Source organism: Halichoerus grypus, chromosome 1 (genome assembly GCF_964656455.1).
Source record: "Halichoerus grypus chromosome 1, mHalGry1.hap1.1, whole genome shotgun sequence".
In the NCBI taxonomy this organism is placed as follows: Eukaryota; Metazoa; Chordata; class Mammalia; order Carnivora; family Phocidae; genus Halichoerus; species Halichoerus grypus.
The window spans coordinates 195,518,283-195,536,580 of NC_135712.1; the positions used below are offsets into that span (position 1 = coordinate 195,518,283).

General features: G+C 59.0%; 1 protein-coding gene and 1 long non-coding RNA gene across 2 annotated transcripts in view; one reads left to right on the forward strand and one right to left on the reverse strand.

Annotated features, from left to right (window-relative positions):
- The window catches only part of TKT (transketolase), a 24,465-nt gene extending 13,072 nt beyond the window's left edge, over positions 1–11,393 (forward strand). Inside the window, exons 5-14 of the mRNA XM_036102555.2 lie at positions 1,717–1,908; positions 3,946–4,064; positions 5,453–5,646; positions 6,406–6,570; positions 7,653–7,809; positions 7,948–8,078; positions 8,702–8,785; positions 8,891–8,984; positions 10,302–10,424; positions 11,107–11,393. Coding sequence (XP_035958448.1) covers positions 1,717–1,908; positions 3,946–4,064; positions 5,453–5,646; positions 6,406–6,570; positions 7,653–7,809; positions 7,948–8,078; positions 8,702–8,785; positions 8,891–8,984; positions 10,302–10,424; positions 11,107–11,282 — 1,435 coding nt within the window. The 3' untranslated portion in view covers positions 11,283–11,393. The remainder of the gene's footprint in view (positions 1–1,716; positions 1,909–3,945; positions 4,065–5,452; positions 5,647–6,405; positions 6,571–7,652; positions 7,810–7,947; positions 8,079–8,701; positions 8,786–8,890; positions 8,985–10,301; positions 10,425–11,106) is intronic.
- LOC144382540 (uncharacterized) lies at positions 6,538–16,827 on the reverse strand. Its single transcript, XR_013449609.1, has 2 exons — positions 16,181–16,827; positions 6,538–15,823 (listed from the first exon to the last, which is right to left on the reverse strand). It is a non-coding gene; the product is annotated as an uncharacterized LOC144382540 (long non-coding RNA).
- Positions 16,828–18,298: the final 1,471 nt, after the last annotated feature.

Consider the following 18,298-nt stretch of genomic DNA (forward strand, 5'->3'; position numbering starts at 1 on the left):
AACCCGTTGGGCAGGCCTGTTGTGGTGGGACATTTGAGGTGCTTTCCAAACACGTCTGGGGCACACGTTAGGGTCCCTTGTCTTCAGGGTAGTTCATGACTGTGGGCCTTGGCAGCCCCCGCTCCAAATCCAGCAGCTTTAATACACAGCTTCTGCAGGCCTCCCCGGCGTCTCCTCGGGGACCCTAGCACGCCCTCCTGACCAGAGCCTGAGGCTGTGTCCACCCTTGGCCCCAGTCTGCCTTCCGCAGCAGGGGGTGCGGGCTTGGGAAGGCGGCCGTGTGTTTCCCTGGAATCTCTTCCCAGGTAAATCGGATTCCCTCCAGTCTCTCTGGCCTTGGTGCCGTTAGGCGGCTCACTCTGGGGAGCTGCTGTGCCAGACGCAACCCCCTGCAGCGTCCCTGGGCCCCCACTGCGGCGTGCAGAGGGGAGAGGAGACCAGCCGCGGGGACAGGCCCCTGCGAGTGCGGGCCCCGAGACCCCTGCTCTCGGCCCAGGCCCCGGGGGCCTGGCCTGCTGGAGGCCACAGAAGGGAGGGCAGGGCAGAGGGAGGATGCAGGAACCTCCCTGACCTGGCAGCCGCAGAAGTGCTGAGTCATGCTGACGGCGTGCCCTGGCGGTCCCTCCCGCCTCTTCCCCAGCTCCAGGGCTGTTGCCTGCTGCAGCGGCAAGGCGGCTGTGTCCCCTCTGAGCCTGTCCCTGTCCCTGCACGAGCCTCACCCCGTGGGGCCACACAGCTGGACGCTGGGCCGGGAGGGGGAGAACGGCCAGGCCCTGCACTGCCCCAGCTGTGTGCGTTCCTGGACAGCAAGGAGTGGACCACACGGGCCAGGCGGTCCGACCTGTGTTTGAATCCCCGCTCGGCTCCTCCCCAGCTGTGTGACCTTTAGACAAGTCCCTTGACCTTTGAGCCTCTTTTCTTATCTCTGTGATTTGGGAGTAACAACTGTACTTACCTCAAGGACAGGGCCGCTCGGCTCAGGGAGCCCCTGGGTGCCACGCGCCGGCCTGGGGATGATGGGGCCATGTCTGACACCCTCCCTGGGGTCCAGAGCAGGCTCTGTTCACTGGGTAACTTGCCCCAAGTTCAGTGCTCTTTTTACCAGGTCCCACTGCCTTTGAAGCCATCGTGGTTGCCTTGTTGACCCAGGACAAGGCCCCTGGGGTGGAAGTAGGGCTGGGCATGAATCTTGGGGTGAGAGGCAGCCTTGGAACCTTGGGGACAGCCCATCCTATGAGGCACTGTCCCCACCATGATCCCGGTCCTCAGCTGCCCTTGTTAGTGACCCATCTCCCACCTGACAGCTTACCCTGGGTTGCCCCTGGTGGCACATCTTGGCCCCCCCAGCCCACTCCTGGGATCAAGTTCCCAGGGCTCCCCAGTACTCCTAGTTCCTACATGGGTGGAGAGAAGCAGACCCACCCCATGCAGGTGGCTCAAGCCCTGTCCCCACAGTGAGAGTAGTTGCCCCCTCCCGCCACCAGTTCTTGCTCATTTTACTAGCGCCCTAATAACTCCTGTTCTCTGGATCTTAGAGAGCAGAACCCTGGATGTGGACGCGGGGTGGGCAGCAGGGACCTGACTGACGGCACTGTTGCGTGTCACATGTCACTGCTACTCCCGTCCCCAGGGGGACAGGCTCTCTGGGAGGGACAGTCTGGCAGCACGGTGCCCCGGGTGAGGGGGGCTAGCTCCTGACCCGCCGCCTCTCCACAGCTACCGCGTCTACTGCATGCTGGGAGACGGGGAGCTGTCCGAGGGCTCCGTGTGGGAGGCCATGGCCTTCGCCAGCATCTACAAGCTGGACAACCTGATTGCCATTCTTGACATCAACCGCCTGGGCCAGAGCGACCCCACCCCCCTGCAGCACCAGGTGGACGTCTACCAGAAGCGTTGCGAGGCCTTCGGGTAAGTCCGGGGCTATGCCCCGAGCTGGGAGCTTTTCAGGTTCAGGGCCTGAGTCAGCAGGAGGCCACGCCCTGTCTAAAGAAGGGGTCTGTTCTTCAGCGTTTGGCTCACAATTTCAGACTTAAAAGTGGCGACCCAGGCCACCAGCCTGGAGCTGTGGGCGGAGGCCCAGTGTGAGTGAGTTCCTTTACTGGTGAGGCTGTGGGACAGGATAGTCCTCAGAGCATCCACATCCACGTAATGTGACTGCACCCTTCCTCGCTTGGTCCTTGGCTGAGGTGGGACGAGGGGCCCAATGTGAACCGGGCCAGCTCCGTGAGGCTAAGGGACATGTGGCTCTTGAGGGTTTGAGCCTCCGTCTGGGGGCCGCCCCCTGTGCCAGCCTGAGGGGGCAGAACAGGCCGCCTCTCTAAGTGGGACACGGGGTTTTCCGACCTTCGCTGTGGGGCGTGAGTGGTTGAGAACTCAGAGTCCCATGTTACAAAGCAGGGAGGTCATCTGGGTGGGTGTTAGCCAGAGGGGCCCTCACCTCAGTGTCCCTCTCCTGCCCCAAATAAAAGCCTAGCTGCTCTTGGGGCTCCAGGGCACCTGGGCCCCCATGCTCAGCCTCAGCTGAGGAGTCTGAAAGACCCTGGGCCTCCGGGGCCACCCTTTGTAGATGAGTCTGCCTGGAGAAGGTCGAGGCGGGGTTGCGGTCCCTGGTTACACAGCAGCCGCGGGTTTGTTATCTCTGATGACTGACCTGATAGGGAAAGCGAGGAGAGGAAATACTCTGTCGACAGGGGAGGAAACTGGGCCGCCCGGTGTCCCAGGAGCCTCCTCAGGCCACACCGGTTGGGGACCTGGAGCATAACCCTGGCAGCGTCCCTGGGTCTGTAACCTGTGTCCTGAAGTCCTGGTTGTGTCACCAGCTTGCCTTGTGTTCTTGGGCAGGTTATCCCAACCTCAGTGTCAGTCTCCGTTTACGTGTCTATAAAATGGGGGCAGCCACAGCGCCCCAGGGGTCGTACTGAGGCTTCGGTGGGTTCGTGTGTGTGTGTGGCGCTCGGCCCGGGGCCTGCACAGAGCGGGCGCTCAGTACACAGTAGCTGCTACTTTATTACTCTTGGATGTGACCGAGGCCCAGAAAGGACTGCCTTAAAGAGAAAGTGTGCCCTGCCCCGGCTCCTTCCCTTACATGTTTGGCGGCCTGGCTTGTTTTTTTCTTTTCTTTTTTTTAAGATTTTATTTATTTATTTGAGAGAGAGTGAGTGAGAGTGAGAGTACAAGCAGGGGGAGCGGCAGGCAGAGGGAGAGGGAGACTCCCTGCTGAGCAAGGAGCCCGATGCGGAGCTCAATCCCAGGACCCTGGGATCATGACCTGAGCCGAAGGCAGACGCCTAACCGACTGAGCCACCCAGGCACCCTGGGCCGTTTGATAAATGTTTCTAGCACCTCACATCCAGCATCTGTGGAGTGACCAGATGCGTTCCCTCAACAAAAGTCAGGCCAAAACGTTCTTGAAGAATCTAACAGCAGACAGATTCCAGACCCAGGGCATTGTCCCCAATGCAGCGTTCAGGAAACACAAGTAGATCAGGAGCAAAAGAGAAAATAAATGAACCAAGCTTTGAAAGAGAAGAAAATCTTAAGAAAGAGAAAGAAAATCTGTTCAGAGGCAAGTAGGAGGAAGTAAAATAATTTAAAAAGGATAAAGAAAAAATAAAACCAAAAGTGGAAACAAAGTCTTCAGTGTTTTGTTTTTTTTTTTTTAAGATTTTATTTATTTATTTGACAGAGAGAGCGAGCCAGAGAGCACAAGTGGGGGGAGCAGCAGAGGGAGAGGGAGAGGCAGGCTTCCCGCTGAGCAGGGAGCCCGATGCGGGGCTCGATCCCAGGACCCCGGGATCATGACCTGAGCTGAAGGCAGACGCTTCACCGACTGAGCCCCCCAGGCGCCCCTTTAGTGTTTCCCAGGCCACAGCCGTGTGGCAGAGCGAGGGCAGCCCTTCCCGGGGGCCCGGCCCCTGCCGCTCACTCTCACCCATCTGTCCGCAGCTGGCACACCGTCATCGTGGACGGACACAGCGTGGAGGAACTGTGCAAGGCCTTCGGCCAGGCCAAGCACCAGCCAACGGCCATCATTGCCAAGACCTTCAAGGGCCGGGGGCTCCCAGGTTCGTCCTCATGCCCTTCCTCCCCCACCCGACCCCTGCCACTGGGCCCTGTGGCCAACCGAGGTGGTGGGGTGTCCCCTGGGGGCGCGTCTCTGAGGTCCCATGTCTGGGGAAGTGCCAGGCCTTTGGCACCTTACACCAGGTGCACTGGGCTGGGGAAGGGGGGGCCGGGGACGCTGTGCCCCGTGAGGTAACTCAGCGGTCCGCGTGGCTGAGCCAGGATTGGAGCCCAGGTTGGGCGGGAGGACCGCGGGTAAGGAGAAAGGACAGGTGTGACACAGTCCCCCACACCCTCCTCGGGTGTCATCTGCACCGCATCCAGCTGTCTGCCCTGAGCGGAAGGGCTGACACAGAGTCCGGAGAACCTGGGAAGACCGGGTTCTCCCCGAAGAGGTAAGCGGGGTACCCTGCACACCGTGGTAAGGGGCTTCCAAGGTCCTGTTGGGCAGAGAGCCCTGAAGGGTCTGGAGGGTGGTTCCTGGCTGGGCCTGAGAGTGGTGCTGCCGCCCAGCACGCAGGCCCCTTGGACTCCGAACCCCTCGGGCGGAGGCGGCCCCAGCCCGTTACACATGGGAAAACATGGCTAGAAGGGGTCAGGCACGTGCAGACCCAGCTTCTCTGTGCCACACGCCCCCCTCTGGCCCACCTGCCCACGTGGACATGCACTGCTGTGTGGGGAAGGTACATGGCTCTGGAACCTTCCAGGGAGGGGGCGGACGTCGAGGAGAGGACTCTGGGGTATTGTCGCCACCTGGCACGGATGCCTCAGGTGTTAGCGCCAGGTAGGGTCTGGAAACCTCAAAGCTTCTGGGGGCTCCTGGGGGCCTATAGGGGGGCTGGGTGCTATGTGGGAGAGTCAGTCCTCGGCTCTGCCTGGGCTGAGGTGACCTCAGAGGAGGGGGCTTGCTGGTCCCGACACAGCAAGGCAGCGTGCCGAGGGATGCCCTGGATGCCGTTCTGCCGCACACCAGTGCACTGGGGGCCTGGACAGTGCTCACCCCGCTCTGGGCCTCAGCTTCCCCTCTAACGGCCAGGCTCCCTCCTGACCACCCATTCAACAAACTGAGCGGGATTTCTGCAGCGGGTCCCTCCCTGCAGGTGGGGAGGTGGTGCAGAGGCTCGTGCGTGCCCCCCTCTCCCCCCCCACACTTGGCTGTGAGCCAGCTCCTGGAGACCTGGCAGCTGTTCGGTGGGTGCCGGGCACACAGACTCCTGGTCACCCGACCAGGGTCACCCAACACAGGGCTCTGCTTCACAGCATTCCTGCCCTGGCCGAGGCCTCCTGGCTTGCCCTCAACTGTTGGAGAGTCAGCCCCACAGAGCAGTTTCCTGGTCCTCGGGAGCTACGGTCTTACCGGGCCCTCTGCCCTCCTCTGTCGTACCCGCAGGGATAGAGGATAAGGAGGCTTGGCATGGGAAGCCCCTCCCCAAAAACATGGCTGATCAGATTGTCCAGGAAATACACAACCAGATCCAGAGCAAAAAGAAGATCCTCGTGACTCCTCCGCAAGAGGATGCCCCTTCAGTGAACATCACCAACATCCACATGCCCAGCCCACCCAGCTACAAAGTTGGGGAGAAGGTACGGAGTTGGGCCTTGCTTTTCTGGTCTGGCTGGAGTGGCCATGATTCTCTGGTTCCCTGAGGCTGGGGCCGAGGTGTGTCTCTGGGGGGCTGGGAAAGGGAGAGAGGAGACATTAGTTCAGGGAGAGGAGGAATCCTAGGTGTTGATCCTGCCATCTCCTCCGTGGGGACAGCCAACTGTGAAATTATATACCTGCAGAGGCTCAGAGAGGGCAAGGGACTGGCCCACAGTCACACAGCAAGCTACTGGCAGCGCTGGGATCAAAGCCCACAGCACCTGATCTTATCCCCTTATCTCTGGCCCTGTAGCCTGAGTCCCTAGGTCTGAGCTCAGGACTGCCCCGTGTCTGGCCTAGCAGAGCCTAGGCAGGCCTGTCCTGCTCCAGGGCCCTCCCCCATATGAACCCACACCAGGCTTCCGGACTGCCTGGCCCTCTGTGTATTCCTGTGCAGGGCGGGGTGAGCTCGGACCTCTGTCACAGGGGTGTTAGAACATCTTCTGCAGCTCCAGTGGCTCACAGCTGGGCTGGGAATCAGGGCCTCTAGGGACTTCGGAGACATCCAGCGTAGAAGTTCCCACTGGCAACCTTACAGAACTTAAATTTCCCCGGGACTGGGTGTTGTTGAACTGCCCTTTTCTACCCTTCTTTTAATCCTTTTCCTCCCTAAAAGCTGTGACCTCCAGGGGCTGACCCAGGCTTCAGGCCACATGCCTACCCCAGTGCTCAGGGCACTTCCCATGCTCTCCTCCCCACAGATAGCCACCCGCAAGGCCTATGGACAGGCCCTGGCCAAGCTGGGCCGTGCCCACGACCGCATCATCGCCCTCGATGGGGACACCAAGAATTCCACCTTCTCAGACATCTTCAGAAAGGAGCACCCAGACCGCTTCATTGAGTGCTACATTGCTGAACAGAACATGGTGGGTGCGAGGGGTGGGCAGGTGGGCACAGGGCCAGCCACAGCCTGGGGCTGAGGTCCGATGGGTGCGTGGCAGGGCTAAAGTCCTCCTGCTCCTCTGGGCTCTGTTGGCAATGCCAGGTGTGTGGTGGAGGCGAGCCCGGGGAGACCCCAGGAACAGCTGGGACCCGGCACTGACCCCAAGTCACTGCAGCGGCGACGGAGAGGCGTGTATGTGTGATGCTCGGAGCAGACGTACTAGATGAGCGTACAGACAGGAGAGCTGAATGGGCTGCACGTGCACACCGGAAGTGCTGTCTGTAGGCCACGTGTGGTGGTCGGTGGGCTGTCTCTTGGGGTAAAGGCCTTCCAGGTGGTAGGGCAGCCCCAGTCACAAGGCTGGAACATAATGGGTCCAGCAGCCATGGTCGTCTCGCCGAGGAGCCCAGCCTGGCCTGCAGGCCCCTAGCACCTGGAGCTTCCTCTCTCTGGAGGCCGCTGGGCCCTACCATATCCAGAGTTCCTTCTCCAGCTGTACTTGGACTTGTCTCTCTGGGGCTTCTGGTCCTGGCAGCTGGAGGGTTCAGACTAAATGGGCACGGTGTGTGGGCTGGGGAGGCCGCAGCAGGTGGCTCACGTCAGGTGGCAGGTTCCAGGGCTGATTTGGAGCCACGGCCTGCCGGGCTTTGGGTCTGGAGCTTCCTCAGGCATAGAAGTGCAGAGGGAGGACTGGTCTCCACAGAGGGCTGGGGTTGGCGAGGACGACGGGGACAGGGTTTGCAGAAGCCTGGGAAGGATGGAACATCTATGTCCGAGCCTCCTAGCCTACTCTGTGAAAGGCCTTCCTTGTTTGCTAGGAAAAAATGATCCGCAGGAATATAATTTTAAAGAATTTTTGAAGTGGTCATTTCAAATCAAAGGAGTTTGAGATCGGACAGACTGTGGAATCCATGCATGCACAGGAATCCCCCGCATGGGAAGAGGAGAGTTTAGTCCCTAGGATGACGGAATCCCCCAACCCTCAGGAGGGGCGTGAGCTCCTGGGCTCCCCGGCCACCCTCTCCCTCCTCTCTGGGGCTGACGCTGTCCCCGTCTGCTCCCCAGGTCAGTGTCGCGGTGGGCTGTGCCACGCGCAACAGGACGGTGCCCTTCTGCAGCACTTTTGGGGCCTTCTTCACACGGACCTTCGATCAGATTCGCATGGCGGCCATCTCTGGGAGCAGCATCAACTTCTGTGGTTCGCACTGCGGTGTGTCCATCGGTGAGTTGAACGGGCCAGGAGGCTTGCACCTGTAACTTCTCCAGGCTTCTGCACCAGGAGGTTGGGGGGCGGGGGCCGGCCGGATTCCATTCCATGGGTGAGGGGCTTACTTCCGCTGTGTCCTGTCCCGTACCCCAGGGGAAGATGGGCCCTCTCAGATGGCTCTGGAAGACCTGGCCATGTTCCGGTCAATCCCCACTGCAACGGTCTTTTACCCAAGTGACGGGGTGTCTACAGAGAAGGCGGTGGAATTAGCAGCCAATACAAAGGTTGGTCACATGGCCGTTCGCGACGTGGGGCTGGGGTCAGCATGCCGGCGCGGCGCTGGCCGTTCACTGCCCCACGGGGTGTCTCCTGACCTCGCCGCTGGTGCCTGTGGCTTGTGGAAGTTAGACCAGGAAACACAAAACACACGCCACGCTTTCTGCTGCGTGGCAGACGTTGCCGACCGATCGCTGAGCCCATGAGGATCCTGGCAGCCCGTGTCTGTCTGGCTGTTGATGCCTAGCTCCTCCCGGAGTTGGGTTCTCCAAGACAGAGAATGAGCTGGGAACTATGAGCCACAATGTCACGGACCAGAGCACCGTGCGGGGCGCAGCCCCACTGAGAGACCAGCGTACCTGAAAGAAAAGCCGTTTTCCGTGTGGGGCTTGGGGCTGGCAAAGCCGCGGGGCTGCTCTCCCTCAGGACGAGTGTCCGGAGGGGGTGCACACTACAGAGGACAAGACTGTCCCTTTTCCGGGGGGGGGGGGGTAGCCGGCATGAGGTGGGGACGCTGGCGTGGTGGATGTTTGCGAGTGAGAAGCAGTGGCCTTTCTAGAAAGAATCCACTCCCCAAGGCTGCCCATGCATGCCACGTCCTGTCATCCTTTGTCACTGTGTTTCATTCTAGGGCATCTGCTTCATCCGGACCAGCCGCCCAGAAAACGCCATCATCTATAACAACAATGAGGACTTCCAAGTCAAGCAAGCCAAGGTCAGTCCTGCGCACGCCCCAGTGAGACCCCAAAGCACGTCTGAAGCCAGGGCCTGCCCCCGGCCACCAGTCCCTGAGCCTCACTGGCCCCGGTGTCCTCCCCAGGTGGTCCTGAAGAGCAAGGATGACCAGGTGACTGTGATCGGGGCCGGAGTGACCCTGCACGAGGCCTTGGCTGCTGCTGACCTGCTGAAGAAAGGTGAGGGGGGACCCAGCCGGTCTTAGATCAGGGGCCGACGGCGTACACGGTCCTGGGAGTGAGAAGGAATTTCATTCGATTAAATGCTGATAGTAATAAAAGGCACCTTGTATCAACACAGGGCGTGAACTCACGACTCTGAGATCAAGAGTTGGACGCTTAACTGACTGAGCCACTCAGGCGCCCCACTGAAGCCACCTTTTGAGCACTTTTGACTGTGCGGCCAGTGTGATGGGGAGAGCCGGGGCTGCGGTGGCCACAGGCCCTGCCCCTGCCCCATGGCCCTGGGGTGGAGGTGCCCCAGCACGGTGGTCCGATCAGCAGTCCTAGAGCCTGCCAGTAGGCCTGAACTGATTATTCAGCATCTCCATGCCTCAGTTTCCCCATCCATAAAGTGGAGATAATGTCACCTTCCCAGGAGGGCTGTCCTGAGGATTTAATCCATGTGACCTAGCATTATTATTATTATCATCAGCATTGCAGGCTCACAAACGTCACGTACTGACACGGTAGGGGACGTAGGAGCTCCACAGAGTCACAGCGGCCGCCGCGGTGTAGCCGTGCTGAGCAGGAAGGAGAAGGCAGACAGGGGTGTCCTTGGGAAAATGACCTCAGATGCGAGTAGGAATGATAAGCAGAGGCCCCGGGCAGAAGGAACCACGTGTCCAGAGCTCCAGGGAGCTGGAGAGAAGCCAGGGGAGGCCCAGCCCTGTCAGGGATGGAGATCCCGGGGGAGGGCTTGAGGAGGCATGGCAGAGACGGACTCGTCCTTCTGAGGCCGTTCGGCTGGGTCCTCGCCCGACCTGGCCCCTGTACCTGCAGCCGCAGCTCCCCTCCCCTCCTCCGGCGAGCCCCTGGCCCTGTCTCACATCAGACACTGGGAACTGTCCTCCGGCTTCCCCTGCATCTTCAAAGGCGTCTGGGAAGATGAAGTGAAGCTGTGTGGGCCCCTGCCAGGCCACGCAGTGTTCTTTGATGGTCCAAAGGCTGAGATCCTCTGGCCCCGGATGTGAGGGGAGAGAGAAGGGCATTTCTCTTTGAGACCAGACGCTCCAGAATCAGTGGGTGCAGGATGCTAGAGGACATGGGCATCACAGATAAGCAGAGGGAGGGGGCAAGCCACTGGGGGGGCTGCCCAACACCACCCAGATGATGGGAACAGAACGACAGCTGGTCTTCCCAGGATAGGGATAGGCCCAGGCTTTTAACTGTGTGACAACTCTTGGGACACCCCCACCGACCTCACCCATCAAGGACACCCCCACGGCACCCAGCGCCTCCCCCTCAGCCACGCCCCTGTTTTCTCTCCTCTCACAGAGAAGATCAACATCCGTGTGTTGGACCCCTTCACCATCAAGCCCCTGGACAGGAATCTCATTCTTGAAAGCGCCCGTGCTACCAAGGGCAGGATCCTCACCGTGGAGGACCATTACTACGAAGGTAACAGGCCGTGGGCCAGAGAGCCAGGGGCAGACGGGTCAGGGAAGGGCTGGGGGCACAGGGCCACAGGCAAAGGGCCGCAGAGGGCTGCACGTCCCTCCTCCATCCTGCCCCAGGACGGCAGCTGGGACCTGGCCTCCTGTTGGCCCCAGGCTTGGCCGGGGACCCAGCAAACTTGGCTGCTGGCATGGCTCCTTGGAGCCCCTGCTGTCCTGGGAGCCCAGAAGGATCGTGACTTCGCTGCTAAGAGGAGAAGGGCAGCTTGTGTGCCTGACAGAGTTGAGCGTTCAGTCCGTTGTGCAGAAATTCTGTCTTCTACGGGTCCTTCGCAAAGCAGCCCTCCGCAAGCACACACCGCCCCTCCTCCAGGGCAGGATCCGGGGAGAGAGATGGGCTCAGACTGTGGGGTCAGGTACAAATGCTCATTCATCCAGGACAGCTTCCCAGAGCTTGGGGTTCAGAATGATTCAGAGGCCACATTTGGGCTTAGGAGGACGCATAAGTATCATGATCGATTGATGATGTCTGCTCTGGCTGCGGGCACGGGGGAGGGTGGTGGATGTGCTGTGTCCGCCCCCCTTGGGTAAGGGAAGAAACTCGGGTTGGCAAAGGGCCGAGGACGCCGCACCCACTGCCCACCCTGCGGCCGCGTCAGCTGACTCGTCTCCTTTCCTTTACACAGGCGGCATAGGCGAGGCGGTGTGCTCTGCCTTAGTGGGCGAGCCTGGCATCACCGTCTCCCGCCTCGCTGTGGGCGAGGTCCCGAGGAGCGGGAAGCCGGCCGAGCTGCTGAAGATGTTTGGCATCGACAGGGACGCCATCGCACAGGCTGTGAGGGACCTTGTCGCCAAGGCCTAGGGAGGGTAGGGGGATCGAGAGGGGGGAATCTCCACATTCCTGAAATTCTGGCAAAGGTGCTCAAAGATGTACGGAGAGGAGTGATAAAATATATGTTTTGAGAAAAATGAATTGGCCCGGAAGTGTTTCTTTGAGGAGAACGCAGCCGGTGCTGGAAGAGGCAGAGGTGAGACGTCCGAGTCTTGGGCGGTCACCTCCCCTGGGCCCAGCGTCTGCCCTCAACCACCAGACCTGCTGCTCCCCCCCAAGCACCACCGGGAGACCTTCGGCTGCAGAGGCTGGAACCCACTCTGGCCTCACCCTCAGCCGGCTGGCCCCCGCCTCCCCTTCCTCAAGGCCCCACAGCCCTGTGGTCAGAGGTCCCCCCCCGGGCAGGGAAGTGCATTTGCTTATAGGCCCAGCTCCTCCCCATAGCCTCCCGAACCAGTGACCTCAGAGGAGCAGAGGGAAACGGCAGTCCCCATCCTGGGGAAGGGGACCGTCAGGTTGGGTGGCATCAGAGCGGCAGGGGGCGAGGGAAACCGGGAGGCCCGGCTCCCGCCTGGTACCACCACCCAGAAGTTCTCAATCCCTTGTGCAGAACTGCCTCCCCTCGATTTGCTAAAGCGCAGGTCCCCGGGCCTTGCCTCTGCTGCCTGGGATCCCATCTGACAGCTGGCCCAGGAGCTTGTCACACCGAGAGGGGCTGGACGCCGCGGGGTCTCACTCCTGTGACCGCAGGATTATAGCGCCCTCTGCTGGCCGCGCTCCGCCGCCGGAGGCCTCGCTTGTGGCCAGACGCACCAACGCTGGGGAAAGACTGGATGCTCCCGGCCACTGGTGGGGGGGCCCCAGGAAATTAGCGCCCTTGGGGAGGAGGAGACGCATTTGTAGACATGTCCGCTTGCCCGTCCAGCTATCTGCTCCAGCAATATGAACCAGTCAAACCCACAGAGGGTGAACAGCCCCTCACAGAGCCCCTCAGCCTGGTGTGGCTGTACTGGGGGCCGTGTGCCCGCCTTCAACACCACCAGTTCCAGAAGGAGCCAAGAGCAGGGCTGGCCTGTTGTCCACCTCGGGGCCAGGGCTTCCCAGCCCGCTAGCATTAGCTGGAGGTGACCAGCACTAGGCAGGGGGGTCGAGGCAAGCGCCAGGCGGGCCCAGGGTGCCAGGCGCCGCACCAGGCCCACGTGGGGCTGGGGGGGCAGCTGTCAAGCCCGCTCTTCTTGCATGGGAAAGTGAGGTAGAGGGGAGGACAGTTCACAGCCAGAGCTCTGGGTCCTGACACAATTCTAATACCCCTTCTTGTATAATCCAACTAAGAACAGTAAAACCATAGAACGAGGAAATGCACAGCGGCGGTGGGTGCGCCACCTGGTGGCCATGCCTGGTACCGCACCGCCTGGTACCACGCTGCCCGGTACTGGCTGAGGTCAGCTGGCCCCACACCTGCCGCAGGACACACTCCTGGTCCCAGTGAAAGGCCCTCCCCAACCAGCTGGCGGAGGCGGGAGGCGGGGGACCCATTACCTCACACCACACAGTCACCACATGACGTGGCTGGAGGGGGCGTGGGGGGTCCTTTCCACAGTCCCCAACCTCGAAGGAGGCTGCAACTCGCAGAGCCTAACTAAGGGTGACAAAGCCTGGCCGAAGCCCTGCCAGTGTTCTGCTCCCCCCCGGGGCTCATCTCCCCAAACCTCAGTTTCCTCATCTGTGAAATGGGGCTGGCGGCACCTCGGAAGGCTGCCGCAAGGACGCGGGAAGGGGCGCAGGAGTAACCCCGTCGGCCCTGGGCCAGGGAGCTGGGCTCCGAAGCCATGGACGCGGACTCGGGGAGCACAGGCTCCCTGAGGAGGTGCCCACTTCCGGGCACCGTGCGGGGCTCTCAGCACATCGACGGAGTCGCGCGGCCATCACCACGGTGAACTGCAGGACACGTCCATCCTGAAAGAAACTCCGTGCCCTTACCGGGCAGCTCCACGCCGGCCTCCTCCATTCCCGGCCACTGTCGTGGGCTCTCGGTGGCTAATCCGTCCGCCTGTTCTGGACGTGCCAGTGAGCACGACAATACGCTGTGTGGCCTTCTGCTCGGGCTTCTTTCGGTTGGCGTGCGCGCCGGCGTCCCCCGTGTGTCGGTGCTCCGTTTGTTTTTATTGCCAAATACTACTCTGTCGTCGGCGAGGCCAGATTTTATTGCTGCATCCACCAGTTAGTGGACGCGTGAGTTGCTTCCCCCTTCCGGCTATTATAAATAATGCTGCTGTAAGTATTTGTGGTGGGGGGTTTTCACTTCTCTAACGGTAGAATTATATATAAACTAGATTCTATATACTTAGGAGTGGAATTGCCGGTGACCCTCTGTTTAACTTTTTGAGGACCGGTTCGGTGGCTGCACCCTTTTGCATTCCCGCCGGCAACGCGTGAGGGGCCCACTTCGTCTACATCCTCACCGCCAACATTTGTGGGTCATTTTTCTTTTTATTATTCGGTTGTTTGTGTCCCCTCAAAATGTGTATGTTGAAACTCTGAAAATCCCCAGGGTGACGGATTTGGAGGTGGGGAATTTTAGAGGTAATTACAACTCAATAAGGTCATGAGGGTGGGGCTCTCAGGACGGGATTAATGCCCTTTTAAAAGGGGAAGGGCTGACGTCACCCTCCTGCAAGCACCCGTCAGGAAAAGGCGATGTGAAGATGTAACTAGAGAGCCATGCAACACGGAGGACACTCACCAGATACCAAATCTGCCAACAGCCCCATCTTGGACTTCCCAGAACCAGGAGAAAGAAATGTTTGTTCAAACCAGCCAGTCTATGGTCCTATGTTATGGTAGCCCAAACTGGCCAATTGTAGGAGCTCTATATATATTCGGGATACAAGTCCCTTATTAGATTTATGGTCTGCAAATATTTTATCCCATCCTCTGGGTCTGTCATTTTTAAAAATCTTTTTTTCTTCTGGATTACAAACTTACAAGAAGTTACAAGGAAAGTGTAGTGGTCTCCTGACCCGTCGCCCCGCTTCCCCCAATGGTGGCATCTTACAGAACTAGCCCATTTCCAAACCGGGAAATAGACATTTTCACAATGTCTCAGGTGACTGCAGACTTTCCCAGCTTTCACCAGCATTCATGCCTTTCTCATTCATGGGGCCTGAAGCTTTTCCCTTCTCCTCTCTGCTGTGAGGAGGATGGGAAGACAGGGCTGTGAGGTGCATCACGGCAGCTGGGGGGGCCGCATGCTCCTTCCCCCCAGTGAAGACCCTGTGCTTCCTGGGCCTAAGATCACACAGACACCTCCTGCTGCAGAGCTGGGGTCATAGCGGTACCCCCGGATCCCTCCGAAGATTCCCTACCAGATGGCGTGTTGTAGGTAGGGACTCAGGTCCCATTACAAGGAAAACCACCACCTCAAACAGCCTCTCCTGCTTCCCAGGCTCCAGGCTCCAGGGTTTTGGAAGGTATTACTTTAATAACTGAAGCATTTCAGAGGCAGGCTCCAGCTACACCCCCCACCAGAGGATGGCCTGCCTGGGGCTCCCTTGTGCCCTCTCTGTCCCCCTCTGGGAACGGAGAGAGGTAATAGGAGATCAAGGGGACACTGGGCAAGTGCCCTGGGCAGGATTCCAGAAATCACTGACCCTCGGGAATCTGGGGGTTATGGATCTGCGGATTGGAAGTACAGATCACAGAAAATAACTAAGCACAGGAAGTGGGAAGAAGGCACAATCCTAAGGCTCCTTCCCCTGCCCCAAGTGGCAGCTCAGTGGGGCCCCCCAGGCCAGGTCTCCTGCTCCCACTGTCCACTCCAGAGAAAGGGGGTCACCCAGACACGGCCCCTAGGGCAAGAGGAAGAAAGTTTCCCCCGAGTTGGGTGCTGCCAAGAGGCCGAGGCAGCGGCTGCTTGTGGCCCAGGCTGGGCGCACAGGGCATGCATGTGCGGGTCCCGGCCGACACGCTCTAGGCCAGGCACAGTCGTGAGAAGAGTGAGCCTTGGGTCCAGCAGGAAAGGCTGGGGGAGCTTTCCAGGGCTGTCCTCAGGGTTGAGCGTCCTGCGACTGGCCCTATGGCCTGGGCCTGACCCAGGAGGTGTCCTGCTCCCAGCCCTTCTGGGACCTGAGAGGGACAGCGTCAGCGGCAGGGAGCCCAGGCCCCTGTGTGTCAGTCAGCTCGGGCCGCCACCACAAGATGCCTCAGGCTTGGGGCTTAAACAACAGAAACGAAGTTCTCACAATTCTGGAGGCTGGGAGGCCCCAGATGGACATGCCAGCCGGTTTCTGTGAGGGGCGATTTCGTGGCCTGTAGATGTGGCCTGCTTCCCTCCGCGAGCGTGCACCTGCGGTCTCTTCTCTAAGGGTGCTAATCCCGTGGGGTCAGGGTCCCACGCTTCTAGCCTCACTTAACCTCACTCACCTTCTTGGAGGCTCCATCCCCAAATCCAGCCACACTGGGGGGTTAGGGCTTCAACCCAGGAGTGTAGGAGGGACGTGGTCCAGTGCGTAGCAGCCTCCACATCGGCCAAGTTCACAGCGTACCAGCTGCTCCGGCCCGAGTCTCCATCCCTGCACCGAGAGGGAGTTTACTGGTACATGAGTTATACGTGACCCGTCTGTATGCTCTGGTCGGCGACTCCAGATCTGAGCATTCGATAAATACGCTTGTCACATCTTTTCGCAGCAGGGGTGGCGGGTGGGGGGCAGCTGACCAGAGTTTTAACAAAAACTTCCAGTCCGTACGCCACGCCTTAAATTCAGGAGGCTTCTACCGCTACTGCTCCATGCTCCAAAGGCTGGCGGAACCACCACCCAACTCGGAACTGGATGAGGAGCTTTATCCCCACGAGAGGGTATTTGGAGACAAGCCAGGGTCCATGATGGCAGGAGTTGGGTTGGGGGGGGTGTCTAAAGTTTGGACCCCACCTGGAATTTCACGCTAGCTGATCTCAAGCGCACCAGCTCAGCAGCTAGCCGGTCTGGCCATCCGCAGAGGTCCGGGTTGCGTTGCGAGGGGAGCAACCTGCGCCTGCAGGGCCAGGGAGGGACGGACTCATGGACCAGAGACGCCGGGCTGCAGCAACGCCTCCTGGCAGTCACACAGCACCGAAACTGCAACAGACATGCTGGAACAAAGAGGAAGCTTCCAGGCAGCTCCCCCCGCCCCTTCCCGTGAGGCTGCAGAGGGCTCTCCCCCACTAACTCCAGGTCCTCTTGAGTTTACTTCCTAAGTGACCCAACGTGCCACCTCCTGCCTCATCCTGGTCCAGAACTCCATTACCTCTCCCTGCCCAGGTGACAGTCAGCGGCCTCCAGCTGCCTCTTGACCTCCTTCCATGCCCCCAGCTCATTCTCTGTGTGGCAGCCCAAGGAACCTTCTAGAACCTGGCACAAGCACTCTCTTGTTCAACGGCCCCCTTCCCACGGCTCCCACTGGATGAGGCCCAGATGCTGGCTGAGGCCCTGAATGGCCTCCTCCTGCCCCCCCTCCAGCCTCATTTGAAACCATCTCCCCTGCGCTGTCCAAGCCCCAGCTCCAGCCTAGCCTCTCTTGGTTCTCTCCCACTTCCTCTTCTGCCTCCTACCCCTCCCCCGTCTGGGCGGGTGCCTGAACACTTAAGGGCTGAGGAAAACACAAGTCAGTGTGGCCCAGGAAGAGAACAGGGACCAAAGAGGAAGAAGCCAGAGCTTGGTGGGGGTGGGGGGTGTAATCAGAAGAGACTTCTGGGAGGAGGCGGCATCTATGGGACAGACTGGATTCTGACAGAATGAGCTGTGTGTAACCTGGGGGTGGGTGAGGGCTTTCCAAGAGGAGGGCACAGCCTGTCTGGGCAACAGTAAGCATCTAGTTTGACTAGAGGCCTCACGGAGGGGTGCAGTGACATGCCCTTGAACACTCACGTCATCATGCTTGAAAAGACTTCCAGTTTTACTTTTGCAGGAAGAAGAACGTCTTCCTTTCCTTCTCCAGTGTTTTACTGAATGCTTTCCGTTGCCCAGGTTCTGTGCAAAAAGGAATCCAAAGGGGAGCCAGCCCCAGTCCTCACCTTCCAGGCCCAAGGCTTCCGGAAGCTGGCTAGTGAACAGATGGGAGATCTCCACAGACATTGAGCCCTAGGCCCCAAGCCGTTCCCATGTGGTTTTCCTTCACAAAGACAACTCAGGCTAAAAATCTCCGAAAGGAGTTAGCTAGACCAAGATGAAATAAACGCAGAGAGCACTGGAAGTCTGAGATTAAATCCAATCTGGAGTCATCAGACTTTCCACAGGGTCCTGAACCTCCCACACCAGAGTCCTCCATCTTTCTGCTCGCCTCCCCCACACACTGAGAAGTCTGCACACAAGGCTGAAGCACCGTCATCATTTCCAGGGCCGCTCACCCTCTCACCAGATAGCTAATCTCCATATCCTGGTGGTGAACACGATCTTCCTCCACTCTGCTGCTTCTCCACCCCTTATCGATCCTCTCTTCTGCCTCAAACACAGTAGAATAACAGAAGGTGGGGGGGGCGGTGAAGGAGAAAGAAAAATTTTAATATTTCACCAGAAATTTAATATTTTCATCAGAAGTTGTCAATAAACGACAAATCAGATGCAGCCTTTCTTAATGAAATCTATCTGAATTCTCATGCTTCTGAGGGTTACCTAGAAAATGGCCTTCCTTAGATCTCTGGCTAGGAGAAATCTCTTCCTCCCCCACCCCCTCTATATTTCTTCCTTTCATAAGGGAATTATATTTATTACTATCATGGCGAAGTGTTCTGGACTGTGAAATCCTTAAATCCTGTGTAATCTTCTGGTTCATCTTTATTTTTTTTTTTAGAGAGTGGGAGAGAGAGAATCTTAAGCATGCTCCATGACCAGTGAAAGGCCTGACCCGGGGCTCAATCTCATGACCCTGAGATCATGACATGAGCCAAAATCAAGAGCCAGACGCTTAACCGACTGAGCCCACCTATGGGCCCCTGAATTTTACCTGATTGAGCATTGGTTATTTTTTTTAATTCCCATAAAAATTATCAGGCTTTGTTCTAGGATGTACTT